General features: G+C 37.6%; 1 protein-coding gene across 2 annotated transcripts; it reads left to right on the forward strand.

The window, feature by feature from the left end:
• The first annotated feature begins 283 nt into the window (after positions 1-283).
• On the forward strand, positions 284-7,667 carry YOD1 (YOD1 deubiquitinase). 2 transcript variants are annotated; one of them, XM_066361882.1, is made up of 3 exons: positions 284-407; positions 762-921; positions 1,936-7,667. In XM_066361882.1, exons 1-3 carry the CDS (start codon positions 321-323, stop codon positions 2,637-2,639), a joined length of 951 nt encoding a protein of 316 aa, XP_066217979.1. In that variant the 5' UTR covers positions 284-320; the 3' UTR covers positions 2,640-7,667. The 2 variants fall into 2 exon arrangements, with proteins under 2 accessions (XP_066217979.1, XP_066217978.1); XM_066361881.1 differs by lacking the exon at positions 284-407 and having other exon boundaries at positions 415-921.
• Positions 7,668-8,490: the final 823 nt, after the last annotated feature.

Below are 8,490 nucleotides of genomic sequence, written 5' to 3' on the forward strand. Positions count from 1 at the left end.
CGGAATGTAGCAATTGCCCTAGAGCCTAGTGCAGTATGAGGCTGACCTCATACTGCGCTTTCTGATGTGGCAAATGGACGTTTTCAAGTTACAGTCGCCTGGAGGTGGAAAGGCCAGTCATCCCTTAACCTCAATGAGTCAATGTTTGCTGCAGCCATGAGTCTATTCACGAGTGTCTGGTTGTTTTTGACAGGTCCTTTGACTCACTGACCATTCTTGGCATTCCTTTGGGTTGTGAACAATGATTCTGTATCTCCCGGCGTAGTTTGAAGGCCTAATTTAACAATCTCCGACCTCTGTAAGTGCAAGATTACATTCCAATGTACTGGATTCAGGAACTCCTTCGCCGCCCTCTTTCCTTGAGCATATATGCTGCCGACGCAGAGGGCGCCTCATTCGCTCTACAGGTAGCAAGACTTTTTGTTCTTTAGGAATACTGATAAATCTTCATCCTTTGGCTCCTGAAGGTTGGGGACAAAAATTAGTTGTCACTTTAAGAGAGTTCGCTCTTCTTCAAGTGCTAAAACAGAACTACACCGAAGTATCGCGAAAACTGCAGCCGCTAGTGACTTCTCGCGATGTTTGGCCCGGCAAAGGGTGGCCATTTTGGAATCCAGTCTGCGGCTGGTGGCCCCGGCGGCGTTTGTCATCCTGCTGCCGGGACCAAGGCTGGTCCCACGGGTGTCTGGCCTATGGGTAGCCGGACCGACACGATGTGGCGGCTCCGCTGCAAAGCCAAGGATGGTACGTATGTTTTGCAGGAGTTATCTAGCCGGACCCGGGTGAGAGAACTCCAGAGCCAAATTGCTGCCATCACCGGGATCGCCCCTGGCTGTCAGCGAATCCTTGTCGGATACCCACCCGAGTGCCTGGATCTCAGCGACGGGGATGCCACGCTGGGGGAACTGCCCATCCAATCAGGTAAGGGAGTCGAGGCTAGGGCCAGGGGAAGTCGTGGGAAGACGGCCTGGGGCATGAGGGAGAACAGAAAAAGAGCGAAAGCAAGGTGGCGGTGGGTCAGCCGGGGGCTTTGAGAACACGGATAAGGGTAGATTAAAGCACAGAGAACTCGGATGGAGGCCGGGACAAGTGTCTGGCAACTCCTTGACTTTGCAAATGATTGAAAGAGACAGGGAGGTCCCAACCTATATCAGAGCCTTTGGAGTCCTCCCTTCCTCGGTCTGTTTTCCGATCTATCTTGTAAACGTCTTATTCATCTTGTTTTCCCTCAGCGTCCACAAGAGTATTAAAAACGGTAGAACCTATTTTCTTTGTCCTGATAGTCCTTTCCCTCTATTCACTGAAATAAGATAGCAGATCTGAAGGATGCAAGATACTTTTCTTGTTCTCTTGGTTTGTCTTTGCAGCCACCTTCATATATATGGACTTTGACAGGTGTACTCATTTAGTTTGCTTTTACGCGTCCACTAAAGTTCTAAACAACAGCAGTTATTTCTGTCCAGTATTAAAGCTTGAATAGCAATATTGGTCATTAAAAGCCTCCCGCTGTTGTATCAGGGATCATGTAAACAGCAAACACACTAGGTAACTTTCAGGAGGTGGAGCACCCCCTAGTGGCCGAGTCTATAATAAACAACTTTTGGAAGATCTGTGTTTTTTAAATACAAAGAGCAAGCATAACGAATGTGTTCTTGAAATGTATCTTTTTAAGTGACTGTAAAGGTATACAACCTGAGCCCCTTCACAAAATTGGGTTGCAACTTAAAGTATTTTGCTTCTTTTTTTATTTTGAACTTTATGAAGATTTGCTGAACAGGAAGTATTACTGGTCACTTGTTTGCAAAACTGCATTCTCCCTAGTAACCCCAGCTTATACTTTAACTCCTTCTGTTTGTAATTTACAGACTTGGCTAGTGAACACCCAGTTTCATCTATAATTTCTCCGCAGTTCTGGATTTATTTTATTTTTAACAGGTGACATGCTGATCGTTGAAGAAGACCAAAGCAGGCTCCACACTTCACCTGCACTTACCAGACATGGTGCTCCTAGTTATGTCAGGGAAACTTTGCCTGTGCTTTCCAGAACCGTGGTCCCAGCAGACAACTCTTGCCTCTTTACAAGTGTGTACTATGTTGTTGAAGGAGGAGTCTTGAATCCAGCTTGTGCCCCAGAGATGAGACGCCTCATAGCACAAATTGTAGCAAGTAATCCAGAGTTCTATAGTGAAGCAATACTGGGGAAAACAAATCAAGAGTACTGTGAATGGATCAAAAGAGATGATACTTGGGGAGGAGCTATTGAGATATCAATTCTGTCTAAATTTTATCAATGTGAAATATGTGTAGTGGATACACAAACAGTAAGAATTGATCGTTTTGGGGAAGATGCGGAATATACCAAGAGAGTCCTGCTTATTTATGATGGCGTCCACTATGATCCACTTCAGCGTAACTTTCCTGACCCAGACACCCCTCCGCTGACCATTTTCTCCTCTAACGATGATATTGTTCTTGTACAAGCACTGGAATTAGCAGATGAAGCTAGAAGAAAGAGACAGTTTACTGATGTAAACCGCTTCACCCTGAGATGCATGGTGTGTCAAAAGGGATTAATTGGACAAGCAGAAGCAAGGGAACATGCCAAGGAGACAGGCCATACCAACTTTGGAGAAGTGTGATCTATTCATGACAAGGATTGAAGCCTACTACCTCACGGATCCAGAAAGGTCTGGGTTTTCCAATAAGCTATTCGTAACCCTAAGGAACAAAGGACACAATGCTTGAACCATCCTTCTAACTTAAAACCACTAAGGCACTGAAATTCCTTGTTAAGATTAAAATTAGTGTGCAAGTTTACAGATGTATGTCTACAGCGGTGATACATGCTCTCTTTCTGCTGGGATGACAGAATAGATGAACCTTGCTACCTGCCAACACTAACCAGAAGATTGAGTTTTAGTATTATAAACTAGCACCCAGCAGCATTAACTTGTAGAAGAAAACAGCTTCATATTTTGGGTAATGCGGAAAGCCTCACCTGAGGCCACTGGACATAAACCATAGTGTCTGCAGTAACTGAATCCTTTTAAAGACTCTTGAGTTAATAATTTCTAAATTATGAATTGATTCCTCAAATGAAGATACACAGCATTGTCAACACTGATTTTATATTGCAATTTGGTGCACTTTATAAATGTGTACTTAACCAGTTATAAGTACATCACAAGCAATTTTTACAGGGATGAGTCTATTCCCTGAGAATGTTACCTAAAAACAGGAACTGATAGTGCCCAATGTAGGATTTCTTGTGTGTAAAAGTAGAATGTCTGAGGGAAAAGGTGCCTGAACAGCTTATTGAAGCTTTAAATGACCGTTGGCCTCGTATTTTGATGCAATTCATTTATTAATCATTGTCACATTGGATAAAATTTAAAATTAAGCAGGGTATATTGTTTTAATTGAAGTTTTATGAATGCTTGAATTCACAAGTTTATTGAATGCTTGAATTTTGCTTTTCTTTATAAAGATTTGGAAGGATTTAATTTTCCCACCTTTTTGTTAAAGAGTATTTCCTCCTGCTCCTAAACATCTTCATCTCAAGTGATAATGCTATGCTTTGGTTTGGTTTTTGTGAGATCTTTTGATTTTCTAAACAGTATCTAAGCCCTATCCTGCCAGTAATGGTCTTTTAATAATTTCACCTTTCTGCAAATCAACACTTTGCTTATCCACTATCTTTTACTTGGACTTTTGAAGAGTTTTGAAGTAATTGGGGTAATAATGTTGAATTCATTTCATTTCCAAAATGTGACAGTTTTTAAATCTTGCCTTACCTAAATAAGCTTCTTCCTAATATTAGACATATAGCCATTTGCTTAGCGGACTAATCCTTAAAGCAAACCCTCTAAAATTTAGCTTCACTATGAGAGCTTCCAGATAAAAGTTTTCTACCTCTTTTTGTAAATCTTCTGAAGATCAGGGATGCTAAATTATGATGCATTATGCATTGTCTCACATAATGTGAAGAGGCTTAATGTTGTGAAGTTTTGTTATATTGGTCTTATTTTTATTAAGTATCTCACTTAAAAAGCCAATGGTATACTTTAAAGCACTTATATCTCTTTCATCATATCTTCTCAACAAATGTTATAAAATTGAGATTTATCTTTAGCACTTTCCATTGGTGGGGGTGGCCATATTAAATTAGGAAACACATAAACAATTTAGGGGAAAAGAACCTTTAAGGAACAATTTTCAAAGTATGCTTGAAATCATTAGATGACATTTTTTGAGTACCTTTTGTGTAAATAACTGCTTTAGGAAAAAGTTATTATGGTCAGTATAACTTAAAAGTTTTATTTTCTGTTTTACTGAGCCTTAAAAACAGCACTTTTGAGTTTGCGATACATAATGTTTGGTAGTCATAATACGTACAAATGGATGTGATTGAAAATCTCTTGGTACTTATCTGTTCTCTGGTCCAAAAGGTTTTCATATCTCTTATTTCCCCCAGAAAATATTAAATTTAGAACTGCAAGGTAAGAGTATACCACTGGGTAACATCCATCAAATTGTTTGCCTTCCTTTCTTAGGTACTTCACCAGGCAAAACTTGACATTGCTAACTGGAATTTTAGAGAGGTATATTCATACAACAAATATTTATTGAGTAACTTATAATGTACCAGGCATCTATTTGTGTGTTTCCAAACATAAATTTCTGTCACTTTAAAATTGAGTATACCCTATATTCTATTGCTTAAACAAAGAACCTGATGTTTTATAAAATTAAACCCCTTCATTTTAAGTGTGTGTGTATGTGTGTATGTGTGTACACATTTAAGCTTATACTTTTATAGCAGGTGTCAAGAGTTTATTCAGGGGATCTTATTTTGTTCTAGTTTACCTCTTATCTAGGCTGTCCACTCACCAATTGGAAAATGATACTCAGTTAAATTACTCTCAATAGTGGCTTTTTAAAATTAATCAGCTGCTGAAATTCAGCTCTAAAACTTGAATGTTCAGATTATGGAAAATTCAAGATTGCAAATTATTTTATTTCATTATTTACTTCATATTGATTTCATTAAAAACCTAAACTTGTACTTATTCTAAACTCAATTTTGAGCCTCAGAATTTAAGGTTTTTTACTGCACTTATAAGTTCTAATTTTGAGAATTTTGAAAACCCATGGATTTAGTACTTGCAAAGAAATTTAAATTTTTTTTTTCTTAAATTTGTGCTTGAACAGAATGAAACCCCTCTCAGTTACTGTTTTTGACTGCCATACAAGGATATTTTTTTAATTAAAATGAGAATAGTTCGCATCAGTGGTAGAAGGAAGATTGGGCTTTCCCATCCCCCACTTCTTTTTGTTACTCTTCTTTCCCTTACTCTTCTTTGGTTTTAAAAATTAGATGTTAGGGCTATGAAGATGCACTTCTAGATAGAGCAATTTTAGAAGGTAAAATTATATCCTTGGGAATTTTGTAATAAGATAGCCACATGAAGATGCTAGTGTGGTACATATTCTGTTAATGGTTCGTGATTGATTTTTTAATTGTTTCCCACGAATGAAAAATGGGCACAGTCAAGTGGAGCCCTTGAAAGTTTGGCTGCTGGTCAGCTTGACCCCATTGGAAAAGACTAATATAGTAATGCCACTTGATTATTACATGAAATTCAAGTTCCCATAAAATTATAATCAGGAATGAATTAACATTGCATTATATTCTATACATGCCCCTAAGTGCCCAGGCCTAGCTTGCTTATCAAGCATATTCTTTCTATCCTATGTAGCTTTAAAACATGAATGTTGCAAGTTGCCCCTAGCTAAACATAGTTTTCTATGTCTTTTTTGAAAAAAAAAAAAATTAGAATGGGGAGTATGCAAGATTAGCAACAGAGTGATGTTTTTTCTGTACGAATCAGGTGGCCTTCCTAAACTTCCATATATTAAGATTTGTGTATTTTCATGTGTTAAAATATACATTTGTTATTATTTGCAGCACTTTAAAAAATGTGCAATAAAAGTTTACATGTTAGCCATCTCCAGGGATCTTATTGAAGACATTAAAATACATAATTCTTGAACTGCTTACAGTCAGCTCTTACCAACAATTTTTATCAGTGTATATAGTGCATCCAGTGGTACAACATTCTGCTGTTTGGTAACAGTAGCATTCAGTTCAGTAACTATTAGGAGCATGCTCTGTGCCCTAGCATTCAAAATGTTACCTATTTCTACAATGTGATTCTTTATTATTCATTGTACAGTGCAGTATTCAGATTTGTCCTTGTAGCACAAAAGATGACTGTAAGAACTTTGAAAAGATTAGATTCTTAAAACTCCTCCTTTGTTTCTAAGCAAACATTTTACAGGAGCTGATTTTTGAGTCAGAGGCCTTAAAAGTGTCAAACATAATAAGCAACATTTTTAAAAGTGCAGTGGAACACTTGATTCAAATAAGCTAGTTTATTAACTAAGATGTTTTCTTACTAAAAGTGATAGTATTTCAGCACATATCCAACTTAGAATATAAAACTTCCCTGATTGTGAGGAAGAGTTTTGTATTTTTCTTCTCCAAAAATCGGCTGGTATTTTGTTTTCAGTGCTTGGAATAATTGACTTTGAAGAGATTATTACATTGATGTTGAATTATGGGGTGCAGATTTAGGTCTTGGTTCATATGACTAAAGAAGATTGCTCACCCTCCCATGCTGTTTTAGAGTGAAGGAAGACAGGGGCAGACAATCAAGTACACTGAAACGGAAGAGAGCCTCAAATGGATACATTCCTACTCCTGAATATGCTTTTTGGAAAATTTTTCAAGCAATGCTTTTGTGTCACCTTTAACCTTTCTCCCTCATTTCTTGGCATAGAATGTGGCAGGGTCATAACTGAAAAGCTAGTCATTCAAGTATAAAAATATGAATATAAGCATTTTGGTTTGATGCCTTTTTATACTTGTTTGTAAAAATACAAACCTAAAACTAGGAGTTGAGGGATAGTGAAGATAAGATTTGGGTAAGTTGTAGGCTGAAAAAAAAAGGTTAACCTAAAAAAGCTTTAGAATTTCTAAGCTTACATAAGCCTACTTTGTAACTAATATATAGGCTATGTGGTCATTTGTAGCCCGTAAGTTACTTAAAAGGACCAGAGCACCCAATTCCTGACAGTTTTCCAGTTTACCTTGGTGCCATTCGGGACTCAAATTGTTTACAGGAAATATAATTTCCATAGCAACATAATTCTTCCTTTAAAAAGGTATTGAATTCAGCTTAATATACAACTTAAATATGTATAGCTTGTCAAGCAGTATATACTTTTTGTATTAATACAATAGAGGAAATACCAGAAGCAAAAAGAAAACAACACGACCTAGAGCTTTAGATCATGACTTGAAAACGTAATAGAAGATTGAAACAACAAAATTCTGTTTTTCTCGTTTTAAGAAAATATTTTTCTAAATGAAAATGGACAGTGTGTTTTCGTTTTTAAAGTGTTCTTTTGTCTATTTGCCAGCATTTTTTTTCAAAGTTAATGCACTGCTGCTACCTGGGAGATGTCCAGTGTTATTTTGTACAACTCATGTGATATTGCCATTATCATTAAGATGCACTGATTTTATTTGAGGTGTGTGATTTTAAATATACAAATGCTGTATGAAATGACTTGTTTTAAAAGAATAAATGAAGTGAAAATATTGTTGCCGGAGCATATTTTGGGGTGAGGGTAGAGGGTTACTGAACAGCTGCTACACTCAAGTTACATAGTATTTATTATCAAAAGCTAATTGACCACTGCTTTGACTTGTGTTCCAGAATCTGCCAAATCGCATCGGAGGTAGAGTCTTAATGATTTTGACTGGAAAAACTACAATGCTTCATTTTAACACCAGAGGGCATTTGAAATTTCTCTTCCTTGACTCCACATTTGGAAGGCTGAGTGTTCCCTTTAGTTTCTAATCGAGAGCTGTGTGAACTTAGATCTGTTTGGAAACTGCAACATGTCTCCAGGAGAATTGACTCAATCTTTGACAATATTGACATTTAAATATTTATTTGACACAACACTGGAGTTACTAGACTTGGCTAGTTTAGGCTGAACTGCTTATCCTTTCATTCTCATTGGAAGCTTGAAATTTATGAAAAGGGAACCATAATATAAGTAATTGATTTGAACACCAGGACGAAATTATCTTTGGGGTCAGCATAAATCCAGCATAAGAATAAGTCAAGCTGAACCCATATTGAAAGGTCTGTAAGGTTGCGCTCAGTTCCAGGAGCAAGCCCAGGCCTTTCCCCTCCCCCTCCCGCCAGGCGCGTCTTCCAAGCCTTTTTTTAAATAAAAAGGCCGTAAGGAATCTCATGGTCCCTGTGGTGATAACAGGTTGAACAATTAATTGGACCCAAAGTGTGTTCATCATGTTACCCAGGAACTTGTTAGAAATGCAAATTCTCAGAAGTCACATATAAATGAGGTCAGCAATCCTTTAACAAGGCTTCCAGATGATTCTGATGCATGATA

The sequence above is a fragment of the Saccopteryx leptura genome, chromosome 2 (assembly GCF_036850995.1).
Source record: "Saccopteryx leptura isolate mSacLep1 chromosome 2, mSacLep1_pri_phased_curated, whole genome shotgun sequence".
In the NCBI taxonomy this organism is placed as follows: Eukaryota; Metazoa; Chordata; class Mammalia; order Chiroptera; family Emballonuridae; genus Saccopteryx; species Saccopteryx leptura.